The sequence below is a fragment of the Pholcus phalangioides genome, unplaced genomic scaffold (genome assembly GCF_987345545.1).
Source record: "Pholcus phalangioides strain wild (caught in Gottingen) unplaced genomic scaffold, Ppha-v1.0 ptg000022l_1, whole genome shotgun sequence".
In the NCBI taxonomy this organism is placed as follows: Eukaryota; Metazoa; Arthropoda; class Arachnida; order Araneae; family Pholcidae; genus Pholcus; species Pholcus phalangioides.
Genome location: NW_028301615.1, coordinates 26043493 through 26067346, shown reverse-complemented (window position 1 = coordinate 26067346; position 23854 = coordinate 26043493). Strand labels below are relative to the sequence as shown.

Sequence of the window (23854 nt, the reverse complement as noted above, 5' to 3'; positions counted from 1 at the left end):
CGGCACTTTTACAGATCGCTTAAGGGACCCGTGGAGCAATTTCAGAGCATTTAAGCTGTGGTCCGACTGTGGTCCACCATGGCGCTGTGCAAGTAATAGGGGAAAATAGCGCGCCTGCGAGATGGAGGAACAGAAGACATCGCAAGAATATTTTTTTTAAATCACCCGTGTGCGTAATTCTCTCAAAACTAGGGTTTGCGAATTCCCGACACTTGAAAGCCATCGGGAACGGGATTTCCCGAGAATTCTCGTGAATTCCCGAATTCACTTATTTACAGAGAAACCCCGTTTTACACGACCATTCGGCATCGATTACTCTTTATACATATTAATAGAGATGTACAATCGTTTGCGAAAAAAATGAGATACAAAAAATGAGACCGAAATACAGTAAATTCGCGATTAGTCAAACTCCGATAACTCGAATATCTGTTTAAGTCGAAGTTTTTACTCGGCCCCAGAATTGCGTTTTAGTGTTAAAATTTTCCCTTCAACTCGAAGCTTGACTTCCTATAACGTCGAAGTTCTTGGGCATGAGAGAAATTTGAAAATTAGCATTTATACAGTAGAATTTTTAGTATTCAACAATAGAATTTTTAGCATTTACCGATAGAATTTTTAGCATTTACCGATAGAATTTTTAGCATTTACCGATAGAATTTAGAATTTATCGATAGAATTTAGCATTTCACGATAGAATTTAGCATTTCACGATAGAATTTAGCATTTCACGATAGAATTTAGCATTTCACGATAGAATTTAGCATTTCTCGATAGAATTTAATATTTAACGATATAGTTTAGCATTTAACGATATAGTTTAGCATTTAACGATATAGTTTAGCATTCAACAAACAGAATTTAGCATTCAACAAACAGAATTTAGCATTCAACAAACAGAATTTAGCATTCAACAAACAGAATTTAGCATTCAACAAACAGAATTTAGCATTCAACAAACAGAATTTAGCATTCAACAAACAGAATTTAGCATTCAACAAACAGAATTTAGCATTCAACAAACAGAATTTAGCATTCAACAAACAGAATTTAGCATTCAACAAACAGAATTTAGCATTCAACAAACAGAATTTAGCATTCAACATTCAGCAATACAATTAAGCATTCAGCAATACAATTTAGCATTCAGCAATACAGTTTAGCATTCAACAATAGAATTTAGCATTAAACAAACAGAATTTAGAATTGAACGATAGAATTTAGCGTTTTGCAACAGATTTAGCATTCAACAATAGAATTTAGCGTTTTGCAATAGATTTAGCATTCAACAATACAATTTAGCGTTTTGCAATAGATTTAGCATTCAACAATAGAATTTAGCATTAAACAAACAGAATTTAGCATTAAAAAAACAGAATTTAGCATTAAAAAAACAGAATTTAGCATTAAAAAAACAGAATTTAGCATTAAAAAAACAGAATTTAGCATTAAACAAACAGAATTTAGAATTGAACGATAGAGTTTAGCATTTAACGATAGAATTTAGCAATATACTTCAGCATTCAACAACAGAATTTAGCATTTAGGAATGAACTTTAGCAATATAATTTAGTATTTAGCAATAAAATTTACCATTTAGCAATGCAGTTTAGCAATAAAATTTAGCAGAGATTCGTTTAGCGGATTCATCTTTCTGCTTACACACAAAAAAAAAAAAAATTGACTTTATCACGAAAGAAGGACAAAAAAAAGATCAATATTATTTTGACGGGAAAAACAACCTTCTGTATGAACTTTATTTATAATTCGCTTCATTTATACGAATGAATATGATACACGTAAGCGTCCGTTTTCATACATAATATACACTATGGACATCCAGTTCATTTCTAAATATTAATATTTACTCATCCAATAATAAAATATGATTAAAAAGTAGAATAATTTTTTTCCTCGAATTCCTTCGTCCCCAGCAGTATTTTTTTTAAACGTGCTTTACTAATACGACATTCGTAAATAGCACTGTTATTCCAAGAAATATTTCATTTTCTCTCACTGAAATCGGATTTTCTCCGATAAGTCGAACAAACGATAACTCGAAGTGGTTTTGTCAGGCCGTTGCGCATTCGACTTATCGAGATTTGTCTGCATTTAACGGAATAATAAGCACCGGTCACGAAAAAAAATATCTGTGCACAGTTATTGAAGGAAATTGTCATACATTTACAAGACAACGGTTATCTGGCCCTGATTACAGAAGTCTTGATAAGTGCGGCCCTGATTACAAAATTAAAAAAAAAAAACAACGAGTTGATAGAACTATGAATAGAGTTATTGCGATATTGTTGAATTATTTGAACTTTAGCAGTAAAATTATCTCGTTTGGCTCCAGTCCAGAAGCCAATGTCCAAGGTTGGCGAAGTAGAAAATTTATTGTTGGTTTGGTGAGTTCGACACCAAAAAAAAGAAGATATTTTTCGCCTTTTAAAGTAATTTAAAACCACGAGAGAAGCTCACCTCCCACCTGTACTGTATTTTATCTAGGATTAAAACAAATCTCTACGTTGAATTTTCTAAACCTTTATCACTGTTTGTTGACGAGGGAAAAACCGTTTCGATTTCTGTATAAATATCGCAGTCGACATCGAGGTGAGTCTTACCGTTATTATTAGAGTTTGGGAACTAAAAATGGTCGAAATAAACAGGCAAAAAGGCAATAAAAATGCCTAAAATAGTCACTAAAACAAACATAATTTATGCAAGGAAGAAAAAATAACTAAAAGAAAAGATATTAAGGGTCTAAAAACTAGTTGAAAAATTGGTTGCACTTAATCCGTCTTTGTTTTAATTATAGTTTATAATAACTGCATTATTATTAGGGCTGGGAATCGATTAAAGTTTTCAACTGGTTAATCAAAAAATTTCAATCGATTAATCGAATTTTAATGGAATATTTTCAAGTGCTATTTCATGCATAGCAAACGTAGTATTGGTAACTGTATAATACTGTATTAATGCTCTGTAATACAAATATATTCTCTTTCTTTTACGCATCTATCCACTGAACGAATGTAAACAAATATATAAAGAAAAAAAGGCCACCCGCTTGAGCTGTTTTAATGTCGTTCCCCTTTACCAGAGACATGAATGTGCCAATTTCTAGAACTTGGGAAAGCACTTTTGAACGTTACTCTATAAAATTGTCTTAAAATGTGCTTCAATAGGGAATACGCATTTACGTTTTTGACAAAACTTGGCAAAATAAGTGATCCAACCAACTGAAAAACACGAAAGTAAAAATTTGCACATTCGTGTCTCCGGTATCAAAGGGGCGATATGCTGAACATTATGCTGTCATATCCTGGAGTTTCTATTAACTCGGATCTTGTCGTTTTTTTAGTCGGTAATTTTAGAAATCATTAGTTTTCGTTGAATCGACTCCTGTCGAAAAATTTGATCAAAATAGATTCAAATGTTTTTAAATACGGTCACTTAATTTAAGACATTTTTAATCGGTTCAGTCAAGTAAATCAAATAAAATTATAAACTTTTAATAAACATTTTAATCGAATTTTGGTCGGATTGATCTAGTCCAGCGTTTTCTCAACCTGTGGTCCGGGAAGATGGCGTAGGTGGTCCGCAGGCAGACTTCAATTCTAACTGGATGGAAAATTATTCAATTGTTGTAATTGATATTATAGTAATATTTAAATTCGCTAATAAAAATTGCACCTTCATACTACCTCATCAAGGAAAATGGGAAAAATTGTGATTCTAAATAGGGGATATTACTAATTTGTAGTGCAAAAAATGCAATTTACGACAAATTTGCTAAGTACTGTAAAAGGGGTGAATTTTGAAGAAATGAAATGTTACAATTCGCAAAGAAATATGTAACGGAAAAAAAGCATTCAAATGACCCCGATTGCTGTAAAATACGGGACGTCACCAATAGTCTTTAAAAACCTTACCATAAGTCAGCAAAATCCCCAATTGTAGTTAAAATTGCTGAAAAATCGAGAAAAAAAGTTTATCTTGGCAATGTCAGATGAATATTTGTATTTATACCCAAAATTTATCATAAGTTATAAAAACACTGTTTATTAACGATTTTAGTTAACATTATAAATTTAAATAAATTTCATTGAAAAAACGGGACAAAACTATAAAAAGAAATTCAGAACCATTGAAAATACTAAAATGTCCCGTAATGCGGGGCACAAGTTGTCCGTCGAATTGTTTCGGATATTTTACTGGTCCTTATTCAGAAAGGCTGAGAAACGCTGATCTAGTCGATTAACTCAACTAAAATTTTAAACTGCGATTAACTCAACTAAAATTTTAAACTGCGATTAACAATTGATCGATTAACCGGACCAGTCCAAATGTATTATCCAAGTTATATTGATTTCAAGTCCAAAATAAAATGTTGATAGACATATCAGGATCAGGCCATTTCCAGGGCCACCATTACCAGATGCGGAGCCAATAGAGAAAATGTCTGTGGGGATCCCTCGATTTGCAAATAATTCTTGTTTGTATTATTTGGAATAATTATCCTTTGTATAGTTGAAACATGACTATTTGACCTTGTTCTATTTTTGTAAAAAATTAACTTTCTTTTTTATATTATCACGTATGCGGGACTCCTTCAAACACAGGGCCCTTTGTGTCCGCAACTGCCCCACATACACCTAACAGCGATTCTGGTCAGTTTAATCGAATACTAAATATGTGAGTTTAATAAATAGCCTTGGTCGTTTGCGGTGCATTTAAGGTGAAAAAAATGAAATCAAAGCAACATGGATCCCCAGAGCCCTACCTGCTCCAACCTCGCCTTGTGTGAGCCATGGCGACAATTCATGACCTCTTGGGACAGTCATCTGTCAGCTACACATATACAATGTAGTCCAATGCCTGAGCGAGACATGTTATGTGAAGCATTGTGGAGGAACAAAAATTTCTAACTTCCCTTTTCTTTTCTAATATGGGCTGCGTTCATCTGAAACAAAATCATTCACGTCTAAGGCCGGGATTACACTATAAAAGTTTGATAAAAGTACTTTTATAAAACTTGAAAAATGCCACCAATATTCATCACAGCGTTAAGGCCATAGCCAATTTATGTAAAAGGCAGATTGGGCTGTAGGAGCTTTAGTTATCGGTCTTATATTTCCAGTATATAAAAATATAAATTTTCGTGAATTTCAACACCAAAGAAGCCAGATAAAAATCTTAGTTTAGGGGTCCTTTCAAAAATCAAGGCCCCATCCAAGGATGGGGGCCGCAGATTCACTACCATATGTGTGCCTTTTAATAAATCGACATATTTTTCACCAATAGATTCAATAGAATTTCAAGTTCTGACTTTTTAAAGTATGTAGTTAGCATGAAATATTGTACGTAATCAATGCTGTAAAATCCATTTTTTTACAGCCCCTAATAATTTGCGGCCCGGTGTGATATCACCCTCCGCACCTGCCCAATTCTGGCCCTGCCCGGGGGCTGGAAGTTGTGCACCATCGATTTAACCAAACGTATTAAAGCAGAGGTATTCAATCTTTTCTAGTAGAGAGCACTGCCTGTACTCATCATCAAAAGAAGAGCACCCTTACAGCAAGTTTGACATACGAATGCATGTAATCAGAATGATTTCAATCCTTGAATGCAATGTACAAAGTTGCTTAATTGGAATTGTTGATCAAGTGCTCGCGAGCGTGAAATCGTGGAAGAGAGAAGCTGCTTCCATTGACTTCACTTAACACTGCATACATGAGTTTGGAAAAAAATCATTAAAAATCAAATAAATTTTTTAAAAATCAAAAACAAAATATCTTGACAATAAGCGGTTTTTGTGGCGTTTGCTCAAAAAAAAAAAAATGAAGTTCTGGGGGTCTATTACGCTCACGTCGTTATACAACGAGGTCGTTAGTGACGTCACGCCCTTAACGCAAATTCTCAACGAGCCTCATAACGCAAATCTCAGCGACCATCGTCAAAAACTTTATTTTTCTCAGCAACCCGCGGTATGTCGTTATCTATTTTACGAAAAACTCCCTGGTCCGAGAGTTGCGTTAGCTCCGAAAGAGATGGACCAATCGGATAATTTTCTCCGCTGCTGATAATCATCATCACTATCAACGAGTGCTACAGCACGTGCGTTATTATTATTTTATTTATTTGTACGCGTTAGTGTGAGTTGGTTGTCCCTAATTTTCTAAGCTGCATTTTTTTTAATTCATCCGGATTATTTTTATTTTCATCAAATATTTGAGAAAAAGGTAGGCTATGCACGCACATGATACTGGCGCGGAGAAATTTTCTAAATTATTACGTTTAAAAAATGATTTTCTATTGAAGTTCAATGATGTTATGAATTTCCAAAACGACTATCAAAAATATCATATCTTACCATGTTTTTAACACATTTATCCACCGTCTTGATATTAAGTCAAAATCAAGAACAAGTAACCTTTTATTTACATCATTAATTAGAAAATTGGTTTTCTTGTTTCACACATGAAAATGAAGTGCTACCAAATTTACACTGTTGTTGATATTTCTTTTTTTATACTCCGATCAGAAAATGCACTCAAGGATTAGAAAAAATTTATTTGTTGATTAATAAAATTTACTTCGATTTTTTATAGTGTACAGAGTATAGTGTGTGTAATGGTGTTTACTGCATTACACTTCTGTGTACTGCACAGAAAGTAGCAACACTTAATTGATATTACAAAATATCAATGTTATTAAACGAATTAAGAAGGGGAAAATCTGGGGACGTTTAAATATATATTGACGTCGATTTTTGAACGAGATGTAAAAAAAATATTGAGCAAATTTCAAAATGTCTTGAAAACATCGCGATAGAGAGATTTACCAGTTAAATAATATTCTTATATTGAGATTAGAATAAAGACATTTCCATACAAGATAAAAAAAAATAATAACGTTGTGTAGAGTGATTTATCTTTGTACCGAGTATAATAATTTATAACGATTTACCACTATGAATAATTTTTTCCAATCAGTATGTGTACAGATAACATTTTAAACGATAATGCTGTCTCTGAATCATGTTACTAAATTAAGTAATGTAATTCAGAGAATTATTATTCATTATAATGAACAACTTGATAAATTAATAATGAATGAATAATTTCCAATTCTAACTAATTTGTCTGCGTTGCTCTCACCATCGAAAAATGTACGCGCGAGCGGCCATGTTTATTTCCGTAACGCGAACATAACGAGTGGTCTCCGGTTCTCGTTAGTTAACGTTTCACGTAGCGATGTCGATAACGAAAATCGCTAGTAACGATGTGAGAAAAATCAACCTTTAGCGATGGTGACGTAAATCTATCCCACAATGCACCGCAAACCCCAAACACGTTTGAAACGCGGGCATAACGACATGAGCGTAATAGACCACGACCACCTTATCTAGGTGGTCGTGAATAGACCCCCAAGCTTTAACACACTATGCGAAAAAATTCATTAAAAACCAACAATTTTACATTATGCTCCCGTTTGAGTGGGTCACGTGAGGAATCGGGTGACGTCAAAACGAGTTTCATTCTGAAGCGCGCGCTTGCTAATACCTAACCTTATATATTCTAGAAACCTTGTGCTGGAAGCTGCTCCAAAACAGCTTCCACCTTTGACATCCAGCTTGAAAACTCTCTTGTGTCTGTAGCTTTAACACTCTTTTACTTACCATTGCTACGATTACATCAGATTTCAAAGGTGTGTCCGATGAAGACATCGCTTGAGGATGGTGCAAGCTTTGCTTATTTATGCATTATTTGTATCACCGTGAAATAACCAATTCATAATAACACCTGTATTTCATACCACTGTTTTAAAAACCTCAACTTCGGTTATAACGACATAACAATGTGGCTTGAACGTCGTTGTAACCGACTATAATTGCTCTTACTAAGCTCTCTCTCTCTCTTCAGTTCAGGTTTGTGAAAAATCACGAGTTCGGGAAAAAGAATACAAACAGTGAAATTCAGTTTGAGCTTCAGAATATCAAAGAAGCCATGGAGAACAATTGCTCTGCCATCCTAGCCCATGAGACCCCGACAGAAGAGGGAGCCACCTTTGTCTCATTTCGAATTCATTTGCCTGCGAGTTACAGAATGTGGACACAATCTGCCCTTACGGTTGAAATAATACAAACCAAACCTGATGAATGCAAAGCCGTCTTGGTTCCCAATGAGTCTTCGGGACTGCGACAGTCATATATGGTGGACGTGCAATTTGGAGCAGGTTTCTCTTTTGGAGAATTCATACGTGGTAATACCGAGTGGCAGCAAGGTCACATGCAGTTATTTTTTCACGGCAGAGTTCCTTCCCTTCTCTATATTGGCAAAAGAGGACTTCGAGGTGGTGGAAATATTTTGTGTTCTAGGATGCATCAGAATTTGTGCGAAAAATGCGATGACAATTCGTGGGAATGCGTCTGTGGATACGTGTGCCAAGATAATCTTTGCTGGGGTCATTGCGTGGACAAGTCACATTATATTCCTCATATCTGCAAAATGTGTTCAATGGATTCGATGACATACGAGAACTGCCCGCGTCAATTTAGGTGTGAAACTTGCAACTCTACAGAGAAGTGCTCGAAATGTTGCGGTTGTTTAAAGAGAGCTCCAGAGATTGAAATACGCAGAAAAGAACAAGAACAAAAACGGCAAGAGCAATCGGAACGAGAAAAAGAACAGGCCATGAAACAATTTCGGCAGGAAGTAATAGATATGCTGATTTCTGATATTCGTGCTCCGGAATCTGGCGTTATGGATGCCGAGTCAAAGACTAAAACGAACAGGGTGCTTCAGAAAATTGCCCAACAATTTAGGAAACCGAATTCTGACAAGATCGCCGGGCATTTAGAATTTCCTGAAGCGAGTTTCGAGGAAGGGATAGAATCGAAACGCACTTCAACAATACCCTGCAAAATCAGGAAAACCTACAAAGCACCTCCAGAGGAAATTATCAAAGAGAAAAGAATAAACCTCAAGAGTACTTTGGCTCAAATGATGCAGGATTACGCTCAAGAAAAAACGACCAGCGAGCAACTGATGTACAAGAAAGTGCACATCCCAAACATAATGAACGAGCTAGAAAGCGTGGAAAGCAACACCATCGAATCTCTAGGACGATACATGTCTGAGACAAACAGGATCGATTTCGATTCGGTGATCGACTTGCCGATATCTGATTGGGTCATCACATTCCTGCAAAACGAAATCCTTTCGAGCAAATATTCCGAGAATTCACAGCCGAACCTGAAGAAATTCATCGATCTCGTCGAGAAGTTTAAGGATCACGCAGACCGTTACGAAGCCGAATCCCATATGTACGAACTGCGAGACACGCAAACGGAGCACCATTTTCCCCTCAGCGTAGTAAGCGAACTGTTGGCACCCTACTGTGATTGTTTGGTCTAAAACGGTCTGTAAAAAACCAAATTAGGTATCAAAAACTGAAAAAGGTGAAAGTTGTGTGGAATAAAGTTTATTACATACATATATATCTATATACGGGGTGATTATAAAAAATATCCCGACATATGGGCCCCTAACTATCATACCATTCACAGAAACTGAATGAAATTTTGGCATAAGGTATTTTGATGTATGCGCTCAAGAATGATATGGAAAACAACAGTGTCACTGTAACAGTTACGGTTACAGTGAGAAAATTTCGAAAATATCAAATGGCAACACCAAGTTTTTTGTATTGGAACGTGATCTCCATTGTGAAAAACCCTAAATAGCGTTCGAACGGCAACTGTAGCATGAAAATCACCGGCGGTAGATAGGCTAAAAGTGAGGACAACCAATAAGGGCAGAGAAGCAGCATAAAATAAAGCATTTTATTATGTTTCACAAATTTTCCACATGACCTTGTGGAGGACTAATCAGGCTGGGATCTCAGCCGAAGAAACGGTGTGACGAATGAAACGAACATTAATGCTCTGGTGCACGGCAAAGTCCTTTTTACTTTTTCCTTGCCTAGCTCCGGGGGTTTTCGTGCTACAGGTGCCATTCCAACGCTATTTAGGGTTTTTCAGTATGGAGATCGCATTCCAATACTAAAAACTTGGTGTTGCCATTTGATATTTTCGAAATTTTCTCACTGTAACCGTAACTGTTACAGTGACACTGTTGTTTTCCATATCATTCTTGAGCGCATACATCAAAATACCTTATGCCAAAATTTCATTCAGTTTCTGTGAATGGTATGATAGTTAGGGGCCCATATGTCGGGATAGTTTTTTATAATCACCCTGTATATATAATTACAGGCTAAATAAATCATATCTTTCGCCACAATTTGTTTTAGTTTTTAAGGATTCATTATTCACGGCAGAGTTACGCAGGGGAACAACCTGTATCTCCCCCCCCCCCCCAAGTCGACCAAAAATTAAGGGCGGGGGAAATTAAAATTTCGCTATCCATACAAAGGTTTTGGCTGATGCGAAGATATATTTTTGGAAAGAGAAAATTCAACTGCACCTGCGAAGAATCGAACCCACGTTCTTTCACTTTCCGGGTGAAGAACACTGGACTACAGAGGCAACGAATCTCTCACTCTTTCCCTAGAGCACGTGTGCACTGAACGGGATCGTACATGGACGGTCGGGGACAATTCAGGCCAAAGCTCACAGTTGCTGACGATGCCACCAGATGGATGGACCACCAGACTCATCATCGGATAAGTCGCCATCTGGTGGCATCGTCAGCAATTGTAAGCTTTGGCCTGAATTGTGTCCGACCACCCATGTACGGTCCCGTTTAGTGCAAACGAGCTCCAAGGAACGATTGAGGTATTCGTTTCCTTTGTAGTCTAGAGGTGTTCACCTGGAAAGTGAAAGAACGTGGGTTCGATTCCCCGCAGGGGCACAGTTGAATTTTCTCTCTTTCCAAAAAATATCTTCTCATCAGCCAGCTGTTAAAAATCTTTGTGTGTGTTTGTGTGTGTGTAAAAATTAAAGTATCGAAAAAAAGAATACCCTTAATGTCTTATATTAACCAGTTTTTCTTAATTTAAATGAATTCTGAAGGGTGGTAGAGCTCAAACTTTTTCGGGAAGAAAATGTTTTTGCCCCCCTCCCGGGGGGGGGGGGGTGCCCAGCATTTGGCATGTTTTGTGTTCAGTAGGTGGTGCTATCTATCTAGCGCCGCAACTAGATACTTTCACAAACGGGTCAAGTACACATTTTGGCACACCCATGTAATGTAGAAGAAGCAGTTATAAAGGGTGAATTTGGTGCCCCCTCTAGTCTAGAGCCCAGGACACTAGGGCCGCCTGCCCCTCCCAGTTGCGGCCCTGCATCTATTCTCCAAACTGGTAATGCGTGCATTTGAAGTTCAATGTATGCATATTTGTGTTGTAGGTCTGTGTGATCGCCGTGGCAACCACAAGTTTTTTTCAAAGGAATACCAAACTCAAAATTTGAAATCTTTAGAAAATCACATTTTTAGCCGATTACCATTGCGCAATCGCAAGTTCCAAACACGGATTTTCAACAACAGCAAAATTTGGGGGAGGTTATAAGGAGCCTCTTCCTTCCCCCCCCCCCCGAAGATTAAAAATATTTTTGTAGAGAATTAAAATATTGGAATAAAATAATTTCTTTTATACTATCTGTGAAGAATTAGATCCTTGTGCCCCTCCAAAAGCCGATTCTGCTTACACATCCATGATTTTAGCGATGCGAAACGGTGACTACCGCATAGCAGCTAGATGACAAACTGTGGATCTTCAAGGTCGCGTTTTTACAGATTCGGTTTTTTTCCACGATATCAGGAAGGTTTTACAATTTGAACGGGCGTTCCAATCCTTTACGATTTAAAAAAAAACGCGCATTCGCAATATTGTAGGAACAAGACGAATTTACGCCGTATAAACTCGGTCTTTGAATGCCGGCCGATAGCCGCGAAAGTACCGTAATTTCCCGTAACCGGAAGGGAGAAAATCTGCAGGGTAATAAAAATTCGAAATTTGAAACTTCTGTTCACGGCCCCTCTCTCATTCAGGGAAGCAACCAAATATCCCTCATCTTATTCTTCAACAACCCGCGTGTATATCAATACATTAGTATACAAAGTAGTAAAACCAGTTTTTCAAGGTCGCGCGATCATGATACACGGTGAAAAAAAGGGAAAAAGTTGGAGATTTTTCTCTCTACTTTTTCTTAGAACTAGGAAAGAACGCGTCCCGGAGGACGCGTGAACAAAATTTTTACTCGTCCTTTTCCGAAATTCCGGGTATTTGACGCGTTATAACGCGGCAATGGCATCTCTGATTTATATTTAATGACTTGGGAGCAGATATTTTATTATAGATTTTTGGTCCCTCTAATACCAAAGTTCATCAGCCTTTCCAAATCCAATATCTTCCTTTTTTCACCATGCGGGAAACACAAGCTTCCCACTTTCATCAAAGTTGGTGTGCATTTTGCCCGGATAGATTCTCCCTTAATTAAAATGGCCACTAATTCACCGACATTGAAATCACTCTGTGGTTCACTCTAGAAAATATTACAGAGTGACCACTCAGAGAAAGTGTAGTCATACCCTACGATCCAATACTCTCACTGAAGATCAAACCGATTCTTAAAAAGTTTAATCTAACAACCATAGATGCCCCCTAAGGATGCTATACCGGAGAATAAACAATGGGGCATTTATTACATTCCATGTGGTGATTGCTCTCTTGGTTATATAGGACAGACAAGGAGACCCATAAAAGCAAGATTAAATGAACACGCTCGCTGTGTTAAGAATCAGGAATGTGAAAAATCGAACATCGCCGCTCACTGTTGGCAAGAAGGCCACAAATTCAAATTTCAAGAAGCGAGAGTTTTTCACAAAGTCAAGTCCACAGTTGATCTAGATTTCTACGAAGGCACATATATTCGGGCCTTCAAAAATATACTAGTGAACGATAATAAATCTACACCCCCGATCGCAACACCATGGCTTAAATTCATTTTGAGCGGGAATTACAAGAAAATTCGAATGGACCAATCGGATAGCACTATTCCGCAAAGGTCCAATCAGGACGCTGCATTAGTATCTCACGCAGGCTCACAGCTTCATTCTGACCACGACGTTTGAAGTGAACAGACGTACTTCTTCCGCTGAGCAACCGAGCGTGAAGATTTGGTATTCAACCCAAATGGGAAACTCGGTCAGCGAAACTAGTGGTTAAATTTTTCCTCTGAAGACGGCACCCATTGGTGTTGAAATGCATTAGGACTTTTATTATTTTTTGTGTATTTGCCTTATTCGTTGGTGTCTTCTAAATAAATGTTAATAATCTCCTGCTAATCGGGAAAACTAACATTAAGCCACTAGAGTACACTTGTTTTCTGAATCTCAGGATGGTACATTCTCACCTCCAAGTGGCATAATCATCTCGTAAACAAATGCTCTCTGTAGTAAACTTCTAAAAGATGGGTGAATGCCGGAAAGCTTCGTGTATCAAACATGAAACGTGTTACTTACGAATACCTGTTATGTAGTATCATCTGTCTTCAAAATTCAGAAGCAAAGGTCAGTACAAACAATAAGTTATCATTGTTTGTTTGGATAATTGTGGATTATTAATATTTGATGTTTTCAAACATCCATGAGTTATCAAAAACGTAAAATTCAAAAGTGGAATAAAACAGGGGAACACATAAAATGAAGAGTAAAATATATAAAAACATAGAAAAAATAAAGTTCAATACATAAAAAATATTTGAAAATCTGGTAATCTGAAAAGTCCTTTGCGATGATTCCCCACACCTAAATGCCTCATGACCCACTTGGTGGTTTAATTTTCAGAAATACCATCTTAGTGGGTATCTACGTTATAATATATAATACTGATCAAATTTCATATTTATAGCTTCAGTGGTTTCGACTCAGCCATAATTGCCCCATATAACCTTTGAACCCCCTTAGGGGTCGAATTTTTTTAAAAAAAACTTCTTTGTGAGTCTTTATGTCATGAAATGAAACTACTGACCAAATTTCATAAATATAGCTCAGTAGTTTCTGCTCGGCGTGATTTCTCTATGCAACCTTTGAACCCCACCCCTTTATAAAGCTTTTAAACCCCGTTTACATGTGCAATATTACGGTTGCATTGGGAGTTCTAGAACCCGCTTGACGACTTTTTTCCCCCTCGTAAGGAAAGAAATGAGTAGAAATCGGCGAAAATTCTTGAAGCAGCTTTTAAACCAGCTTTTTACATTTCCCATGTTAACGGGGCTTTGGGGGGGGGGGGGAAGTCGAAGAAAAACATTTCTTAGTGAGTCTTTGGAATATAAAATGAAACTACTGACCAAATTTCATATTTATTGCTTCAACGGTTTCGGCTCGGTGATAATGAATCAGTCAGCAAGCAGGACATGTTATTCTATATGTATGGATTACAAAGCATGGTATGTTAAAAATGATTAAAGATCAAACAGCGTTGTTATCAAAAACAGAGCTCAACTCACAGTTGAAAAACAGTGGTAAAGCTGCTCCTGTTTTCACTACAATTATTTCACACCGTGGGAGAAACGATCCCACATCGAATTTCGAGATCACTTCAGACGCAAACCCGAAGGTGTATTTACGGAGGGGGGGGGGGGGGCTAGCGGGCTATAGGGTGGCAAATTTGGGAGATGAGCGGTCAAGGAAACCAGAAGGGTGAAAAAATCTGTATAAACAGGCGGTAAAACGATGAATCCGCTTCTGCCTAGAGGGCGAGAGTAGGTCAGTGAGTCGCCAAACGATTGACCTAGAGAGCTTGCAAGCACGAAAGTGACCTAGAGAGTTAATCAAGCAACGTCACTGACCAAAAGAGTGACCTAGAAAACAAGGGACCAGGTAAGTGAGTGACCAAAAGAACAGAGCGTGTGCAAGCATGAGTGACAAAAGCAATGTGCATGCAAATGAATGACCAAACGAGTAACCTAGAGAGTGTGTGTAAGCATGAAAGTGACCAAAAGAGTAATCTGATCAATGAATAATGAACTTATTCAAAATGCACACCATTGCTCGTTCTTGAACTGATCTTCATATTCCGAGCTATTCATACCAGTTCAAAGTGCATGCAGTATTTTTAAACCTTTAAGGCATGGGCGGAGATACGGGGGGGGCGCCCCCCCCCAGAGTCAAACGTGGAGTCGACTGATCTAATGTATATATGTATAGATGAATTGACATCATCATCATCGTGCCGCCCCCAGCAATAATGAAAAAAAGACAAACTGATAGGAATTGATTAAAGATTATTATGATATGACATGAATGTCGCTCTTCACTTGTTAACACAAGATATGCAGAAGACTGGATGTTGTGAAGATATTTATTATTTGAGATGTTTATTTTTTAAGGAAGGAAAAAACTCATCTCTGCCTCTACCGGGAGTCGAACCCGGGTCCCTCGATTGCCGGACGAGTGCTCTGACCACTAAGCTACAGAGGAGATAGAGATTTTCCTTCGCTAGAGCGTATATATGCCGAACGGAACCGTGCAATGGACGGTGAAACCGATCAGCTAATGATGTAGTATTCTAGTCAGCTCTCTAGTATTTGAGATGTTTATTTTTTAAGGAAGGAAAAAACTCATCTCTGCCTCTACCGGGAGTCGAACCCGGGTCCCTCGATTGCCGGACGAGTGCTCTGACCACTAAGCTACAGAGGAGATAGAGATTTTCCTTCGCTAGAGCGTATATATGCCGAACGGAACCGTGCAATGGACGGTGAAACCGATCAGCTAATGATGTAGTATTCTAGTCAGCTCTCTAGTATTTGAGATGTTTATTTTTTAAGGAAGGAAAAAAAAAAACTCATCTCTGCCTCTACCGGGAGTCGAACCCGGGTCCCTCGATTGCCGGACGAGTGCTCTCACCACTAAGCTACAGAGGAGATAGAGATTTTCCTTCGCTAGAGCGTATATATGCCGAACGGAACCGTGCAATGGACGGTGAAACCGATCAGCTAATAGCACGGTTACCATTGCACGGTTCCGTTCGGCATATATACGCTCTAGCGAAGGAAAATCTCTATCTCCTCTGTAGCTTAGTGGTCAGAGCACTCGTCCGGCAATCGAGGGACCCGGGTTCGACTCCCGGTAGAGGCAGAGATGAGTTTTTTCCTTCCTTAAAAAATAAACATCTCAAATAATAAATATCTTCACAACATCCAGTCTTCTGCATATCTTGTGTAAAGATTATTAATTTGTCTCTTTCTTTGTTTCTGTTTCAGGTTTATGAAATCGTAACTCATTGAAATATTGGACTTGAGTTCGATCGATCATGATCAATCATGAAAGACGATAACATTTGTTCAGCCCTGAGCGAAGGTCCTCCATTCTATGACGTAGGGGCATCATCTCTGTTCGTACGGCCCCGAAATCCTTTACCTCGAAGTGACCAGGTGTTGAAGCAATCCGGATATATTATTCAAATACTACAATTCACTCTGGATGGGTGCAAAGCTGCCGTGAAACTCGACGGATCTGCGGGACTGTCAAATTTGGTGAAAGTACGATTCGAAGATATCTCTTTAGAGCAGTTCAAACTTAAGAGCACCGAGTGGCAGCAGGGACACATACGGTTATTTTTCCGCCACGGAGTTCCTTCTCTCCTCTACATAGGCAAAACAGGGCTTAGAGGAGGAGGTGGCGCTGTGTGGTCCAGAGAGACTGTCTGTTCGAAATGCCACAAAAAACCTTGGGTGTGCATCTGTGGATACATGTGTCCTGGTAATCGTTGTTGGGTTCATTGTGTGGACAAGTCACATTATAGTCCTCATGTTTGCCAAGTGTGCTCGATTAAACCGAAAATATACGTGAATTGCCCACGTCACTTTCGATGTAAAACTTGCAACTCGGGCGATAAGTGCTCAAAATGCTGTGGTTGTTTTGAGAGAGCTCAAGATCAAGAAACGAAAAGGAAAGAACAGGAAGAACGAGATCGGCAAGCACGATTGAAACGAGAAGAAGACCAGAGGCAACACCAAGAGCGACTCCGTGAACAGGAAAATGAGGCATTTATGAAACAGTTTCGGAAAGAAGTAATAAATACGCTGATATCGACTCTAGAAAATCCAGTCTCAGCCGTTACCACAGTCGGAATGGAAACTACGACAAGCACTGCAAGCACCGTGCTCCACGAAAGTGTTCAAGAGCCGATCGAACCGACTTCAGACAACATAGCCGAAAATACCGAAACCCCAGCGGCGAACAAGTTGAGAAGATTTAAATACACTTTGACCACAAACGGCAAAATCAGAAGTGCGGACGAAACTTCATCAGCTGAGCCAGACGGTTTCAGATCACAGCGAGACATTATGAGCACCTTGATTCAGAAAATGCACGACTACGCTAAAGAGAAGACAATCGATGAAAGACGTCATTATGAAAAAATTCATATCCCGAACATATCGAATGAACTGGAAAACGCAGCAAACAGCACGATCAAACTGCTGGCACGATACATATCAGAAAGAAACGAGATAAACTTTGATGCGGTTATCGACTTACCAATATATGATTGGGTCATCACATTTTTGAGCAGCGAAATGAAATCACATTCATTTTCAGAAAGTTCAGAACCCCACCTTACAGACTTCGGCAATCTAGTCAATATGTTAAAGGATAACGGGGATCGTTATGAATCGGAATCTGTTATGGTTGACGTGCGAGACAAGCAAATGGAGTGCAAATTTCCCCTCAGCAAAGTGAATGAACTATTGACATATTGTCTGCTTGATCCAAAGGAATCCTCGAGAATATTACGCCATAACGAACCGAATTGGGAATTCCAATTGCAAACTTACTGGCTAGAAAAATCATTAAAGCGCTTGTTTTCAGATTCCAAGATATCGGCTGAAAGGCTAAAAAAAACTGCCTCTGAGATTCTCCAGTTGGAGTTACCGTTGATGACTTTGAAGCTGTTCCTAGAATATGTCGAGAGCGACTCTGATTTCGAGAAATTCGTGCTATTGATATCTTACTTGAAGAATAAGAGAGTCGACAATGACAGGCTGCATAGGCTCATTACCGATGCAACGCTCCCTACCGTGAGCCGATTCAGTCTCTTGGATCATTGGTTCCGAGAATTAGAAGATGAAGATTTGAACAAGCATCTCTCGCATCTTGATCCCGATAAGGCTCAAGAGGTTAGGAATCATCTGCTGCAACTTCAGTTTCATAACTGGGACCATTTACAAGGTCTGTTCTCTGAATTGAGCGCACACGCAACTAGAAGAGAGTTCCTCTCTTCTCTGGAATGGATGATTGCATACGAAGCCGATGAATCGATGTGCACTGCGGCGTTCACTGAAATGTTAAAAAATAATTTTGAGAATTGGGAACGTTCAGTTCATCAGCTTGTGATTGATATGACTTTTGCAAGCAAAACGACTTATAGTATAGAAGATCTCGCAGATGAAATAGCGCAGTCAGCATCGGGAAACCCATTTTTCGAGAAGGAAAATCTCCTCGATCACTTCTATTCCACACAGAGACAATATCATACATTTTCTGCTTCTGTCCAATCACTTGCATCAAACAGTGACGATGATATTTCTCAGAGGATTCCGAAGAATGTGAAAGAGTTGATGAGGAAGAAAATCGTCATGTGGGAAGAATCAGATATAGCGTTATGGGTAAAAATAGTCAGAGAAGAACTCGAACCTCGTTCATCATTACCGTCATCAGCTGAAATGACTGCTGTCGTACAGAGAGGAGCAATTTTAAAAAAAATGACCCCACGTGCCGGGCAACTACTATCACTGATCACATTACTCAATCTAGAAGAAGGCAAAGGCCGGTTAATACAAGTAAACACGGGCGAAGGGAAATCTCTAATTGTCGCAATGTTAGCTATCATTCATGCTCTCAAAGGCAAAAAAGTCGACGTGGTGACGACATCGACAGAGCTTTCCAAACGAGAAGTTGATAAGCAAACCCCCTTGTACAAACTTTTCAGTCTGAGTGTCGCTGAGAACAGCGGTTACGAAAATAAGCACTCAACCTACACCTGCGACATCGTGTATGGGACAACGGGACACTTTATAGCAGATATATTGCGCTCGGAGTTCTTAGGTGAAGACATCAGAGGAGACAGACCATTTCAAGTGGTTATCGTAGACGAAGTTGACAGTATGCTCTATGATTACCGGACACATGTTACGAGACTATGCAGCGGTATTCCCATGATGCATCACTTGAATCTCCCACTGAGTGCAATGTGGAGTCACTTGAACATGATCAAACAGCATTTCTTACCGGGACAGGACAAGGCTGTGTTCGTGCGAGAGCCTTTCACAATCGATGCGGAAGGAAATTTCCAATCTCGGTCAGGAAAGTCTTTAGAGGGATGCTCAATTCACGTGGAAGACCCCGTGACTTTTTTTAAGGAAGAGGTTACCAAACACCTCGACAAATTGCTAAGAAAGATAGATCCAGATTCCCTAGAAGGTGAAAGGTTCAAGTCTTACGAGCATCTCGAAGACGAGATCTTCACAATGAGCCGAGAAATATCCGAGCTTAACATGAGGTTGGAAACTGCCATATTAGCATCAAATGACGGCGACGTGGTTTCGAAGCGAAACGAACGTGAAAAACTCCAAAAAGAATTGAGAAAGATAGAAGAGGCTATAAAAATATCAACTGATGATTCGCCAGATTCCAACGACTTCAAAAAATACGAGTCATTAGTGCAGGAATTAGAAAAACTTCAGTCAAAGCTGGAAGAATCTGCCAACCGTGAACTTTTTGGTGAAAAAATGGAGCTTGAAGTTAATTTGAAATCGTGTCAAGATGGACTTCGGAATTCTCCTTGGAACAAAGAATATCCTGTCCTGAACTTGCCGATACATTTACAAGATTTTTCTCGCAATCAGGTCAAGAGGTGGGCCGAAAGTGGTTTGAGTGCTTTGTGCATATATAAAAATGGTTGCCACTACGTCATAGAAAACGAAAAAATCATTCCTGTAGATTTTGAGAACACTGGTATGTTGGAGAGAAACATGGTGTGGAGCAATGGTCTCAGTCAGTTTCTGCAGATGAAGGAACGCGTGCCATTGCAACCAGAAACTGTCTCTACCAACTACATGTCGACTCCGGGATTTCTAAAGCGTTACGGAAGTAGCCTTTTCGGGTTGACGGGTACGTTGGGGAACGCAGCAAATCATCAATTCTTCATCAACGTGTATGACGTCGACTTGATCGTTATTCCACCTCATGAGAAATGGCAGATAATGACCAATGCTGACCCGCGATATTTGTGCAAAGTGTTTCCAGCAATCGTTGTTCCCCGTGAAGATGAATGGCGCTCGCTGATAGTGCAACAAGCTTTGAAAACGGTTCAACAACAGCGTGCTGTGCTCATAATATGCAGATACATCAAGTGGGTGAAAGACATTGTCATAAAGTTGAGTGAGCATCACCCGTCAAGTAAAATCTTTTCTTACACCGGGAACGTAGCGGAATCTTTCAAAGTGACCAAACTGAATAAAGGTCAGATTGTAGTTGCAACGAATATAGCTGGACGTGGCACCGACATTGGGACGTCTGAAGAAGTTGAAAACCACGGAGGCCTCCACGTGATTATCACTTTTCTTCCCATTAGTTACCGAGTTTATTTGCAAAATATTGGCAGGACCGGAAGATCCGGAAATAAAGGCAGCGCGCAACTCATCATACACGACCCTTATTCAAGGAATATATCAGAACTCGTTAGAGATCGAGATTCTGCTGAACAATCGGCATTGAAGAAGGCCGAGGAAGACACCGAACTCATGCTTGTTCAAGACAGACTGTTCATGCGATATTGTACCCTGCAGCGTGAACTGATCCCGGGATTGAAGGATGCCCGAAAGACACAAATGAGTGCAGAAATGGAAGAGGAATGGCAGAAAAGATTGGAGCGTTTGGAGAGAGATCTGGATACCAAATATGACGAACACGTTAAAAAGAGTAAGAAAAACTCGAAACAGACGATAAAGAATGATGCTTCTATTTATGCTAGATACGATCCTGGTCAAAGGGAAGAGATGAAAGCTGCTGCCTTAATAGATATCGATAATTACGACGCAGAACCGCAGCGACAGCTCTACAAAGACACTTGTTTGAAAAGCGCGAGAAATCAGTTTTGTGAAGAATGGACTGGGCGAGTTCCGAGTGATGTGGTCGCTTGTTTTCGACACAAGGAGCCCTACGTATCTGAAGTAAATGAATCGGATCCCTTCAGAAACAACGGGATTTACGAGCAAAAGGGTTTGGCAGAACAATGGGCTCTTTGGTATCATGAAAAATACTATGAACTGAAGAGCGAAAATGATTTGGATGTCGCATTCGAAGTATTCAAAGAGAAAATGACAGAATTAGCGCGTCAGGGAAACCTCATACAAAATCCTGTCTATGAAGTCGAAAAAGGCAATTATTACCTCGAACATGGTGATCTCGAGTCCGCTATAACAGCTTACAAAACGGCTATAGACAAAGACCCTTCATACAGCCTTTCTAGCCATTTCAACATGGCCAGGGCGCACCTCAGCAATATTTCAAATGCAAAGGTCAATCAAGAAGAAGCGCTCAAACATTTGGTGCAAGTTCAGAGGCTGATAGACAAAACATACAGACCAGAACTTCTACAAATCAGTGCTTTTTCTGGCGTTTATGGATCGAGTGCAGGAGAGAATGTGTCATTTGAGCACATAAAGATGCAAATGAACATTCTAGAACAAATCTCTGAACATAATGAGAGGGCGATACACGTTATACAAAACGTCACGAAAAAGGACACCGATCCTACCTTCCGTTTGACCAAGATACCACTAGAAAACCTACTTAACGTCAAAGGTTCACGATCGTATGCAACATCAATAACAGGCTACCGACTCAATGGAATCAACTGCGTCTTTACTTTAGAAAAAAAGCCACCAAGCATACGTAACTGGCAATTTATTGTGATTGCGGCCACCAGCGTGATACAGATCGCGTTTGGCGTATATCTCATGAAATTCACTCTTGGAAAATTCGGCCATCAATTCGTATTAGATGGAGTTTTTGATTTAATTTCAACTTTACGTTCCCTGTATAATGGAACCTTCGACTGGAACACTTGGGCTACACACAAAGCGATAAGGACCAACCTTTTAGTCATTCTCGCAGGCAGGAATGCCTTCGTGAGCCAGTTTGATTTCCTCAGCGTACTGGGCTTTGAAGCGGAACAACTGGCGAACATTGCAGAGAATTCAGGGTATCTGGTCACAGTAGCAGCTCTCAAAAGTGAAATCAAAGATTGCATAAGCATGTTACGGGATAAGATTCAATCGAGACACGTAAAAAACGAGGTTGTGTCTTCTCTCGAAAGCACACTGCGGAACGAACTTTTGAAGGCACTGAAAGGAAACCAAACTTTGCTTAACGGTTTGCTTTTGGATAATAAAAATAGGAATAACCGGTACGAAGAGATATTTATTGAAACCGGGCTACACATTCTGGACGATGATGTCGTGATGAAGAAGATCGAAAAAATTATCAGTAAAACAGGAGAAAAGATTGCGAAGCTGTCTGCGACAGATTTCATGGCCTGCACCAGTGTATTCAATGCTGCTTATTCGAAGAAGATCGACGAATTGAAGACGTCGATGCAAGAGCTCTCTTTCAACCGCGAAGGTGAATCTCGTGAACGTCGTGGAGACGTCGAAACCCACGAAGCGACCGCAATAACGGAAGAATTGTACACCGATACGTTGGAGGGGGAAGTTACAACCAGAGGTAGCAGCTCTGAACGTCGTGACGCCATCGAAACCCTTGCAACATACAGCGAGGCGACCGTAATAACCGAAGAACTGAACGCCGATGCATTGAACTTGAAGCGGGAAGTTCCAATCGAAGGTTACAGCTCTGAACGATCAAACAAAGTGAAAGATGAAGACGCAAATGAGAAGAAAAAATATAGGCCATCGGGTATAAATAACATCTACGAAAGATTGAAGGCTCATATAACTCTCAAATTCCAGAACAAGATGGCCATTCTTCACGAACCTCAGTCATTGATCGACAAGACATTGGACGATTATCCTCAAGACAGCGGACAATCGTCCATTCGTCGTGGCCTGCTTTAATGATAAAGCCACTAGAAACTAAAGATTACGACTAGGCACTTCCTAATCCGAATGACAAGAGTTATTGTAATTCTCATCGATATCAAAATCTTAATTGCCAATTTATTTTCTGATTTATACTGAAATTTTACGCGTGAAATTCACTGATGACTTTCATGCCAATTCAAACACGAAAATTAAAAAACAAATTTACCATTTGTTTTTTGAAAAATTAATAATCAGGAGTGCTATTCACTACTACCTGCGCGTGCGTGACATTCCCTGTCATATACACTGCTAAAACAATTAGGGGAGCAAGCAAAAAAGTGAAGAAAACCGTGCGAGACAGCCACGTATTGGCATACAATGGATAGTACACGCGTATCAATGCGCGATACAGAAAAAAGACATAAAAAAATTTGGAATTAAGCTTTAATTCTTTGAAAATATGAAAAAACATGAAAAGATGATTTAGGGCAACAATTTGGTTACATGTAAACGATAAAAAAAAGTACTGTTTAGATATGATGCATGAGTTTTAATAGGGCGTGTGGTCTCCTCGAACAGCTAAGACTGCTGCACACCTGTTTGCCATGGATGCGATGAGGTTATCGATCAGACTTTGGGGAATACTGTTCCACTCCTCAAGAAGTGCAATCTGCAAGTCTCGGACAGTAACAGGCGGCCTTGGTCGCGCAGCAATGCGTCGTCAGGTCAGGAGAGCACGCTGGCCATTCCATACGCTGTATTGTTTCAGCTTCAAGCATGTTC

At 39.3% G+C, this 23854-nt stretch overlaps 1 protein-coding gene across 1 annotated transcript; it reads left to right on the top strand.

The window, feature by feature from the left end:
- Positions 1 to 2404: 2404 nt before the first annotated feature.
- On the top strand, positions 2405 to 23304 carry LOC149070092 (uncharacterized). Its single transcript, XM_089249215.1, has 2 exons — positions 2405 to 2610; positions 16229 to 23304. The coding sequence occupies exon 2, from the start codon at positions 16289 to 16291 to the stop codon at positions 23102 to 23104; it is 6816 nt and encodes a 2271-aa protein (XP_089105341.1). The 5' UTR covers positions 2405 to 2610; positions 16229 to 16288; the 3' UTR covers positions 23105 to 23304.
- The last annotated feature ends 550 nt before the right edge of the window (positions 23305 to 23854 follow it).

Coding starts and splice junctions, on each gene's coding strand:
- LOC149070092 (XM_089249215.1), top strand. CDS start 16,289: ATGAAAGACGATAACATTTGTTCAGCCCTGAGCGAAGGTCCTCCATTC.